General features: G+C 52.1%; 1 protein-coding gene across 1 annotated transcript in view; it reads left to right on the top strand.

The window, feature by feature from the left end:
• Nucleotides 1-78: 78 nt before the first annotated feature.
• The window catches only part of H310_14922 (hypothetical protein), a gene marked incomplete at both ends in the record, with an annotated part of 796 nt that continues 217 nt past the window's right edge, over nt 79-657 (top strand). The window contains one exon of the mRNA XM_008882896.1: nt 79-580. Within this exon, the coding sequence (XP_008881118.1) occupies nt 79-580 (502 nt within the window). The remainder of the gene's footprint in view (nt 581-657) is intronic.

Here is a 657-nt window from a genome sequence, read left to right on the forward strand (position 1 = left end):
GTCGAGGAAGCCAACGACTCGACGCAACCAGTTATCGACTCGTACTACGAGTTGAACGGCGATGAGTCCTTGACGACCATGATGAACTTTACCACCAATGAGTTCGAGGCCATTTGGGCCATCGTTGAGTCCACGCTTGTGCCAATGTGGACCCTGGGCCGTGGACGCAAGAGTCTTGTTTCCCCAAAGGATGCGTTCTTCATGGCGCTTGTAGTCTTGAAGTACTGCGAGCCTTGGGACAAACACGCTACGGATTTTGGTATGAAGGCTCCGACCTTCGAGAAAATGGTACACCGAGTGTTTGCAGCAGTGGAGCCTGTCCTGACGGGGCACTACATCAAGCATGTCAGCATGGGCTCTCAAGCGGAGAAAGGGCGTATGTTTCGCAACTACCCTTATGCCTTGTACTGCACGGACGTCAAGTTCCAGCCATCTTTCCGACCCACAGGACGGTTTGACGAGGCTAAGCATAACTACTCTGGTAAGCACAAGCTCTATGGTCTAAAGATTGAAGTGTCCGTTGCATACCCGGGGCTTGCTGTTGACCTGTCGAACCACGAGTCTGGCTCTGTGTCGGATTGTACAATGTTCATGCAACGCCTTTCGCTGCACGAGGCAATGTTGGCGAAAACGGATGATGAACTGGATATTGAAGAC

Source organism: Aphanomyces invadans (assembly GCF_000520115.1).
Source record: "Aphanomyces invadans strain NJM9701 unplaced genomic scaffold supercont1.106, whole genome shotgun sequence".
Classification (NCBI taxonomy): domain Eukaryota; phylum Oomycota; class Saprolegniomycetes; order Saprolegniales; family Verrucalvaceae; genus Aphanomyces; species Aphanomyces invadans.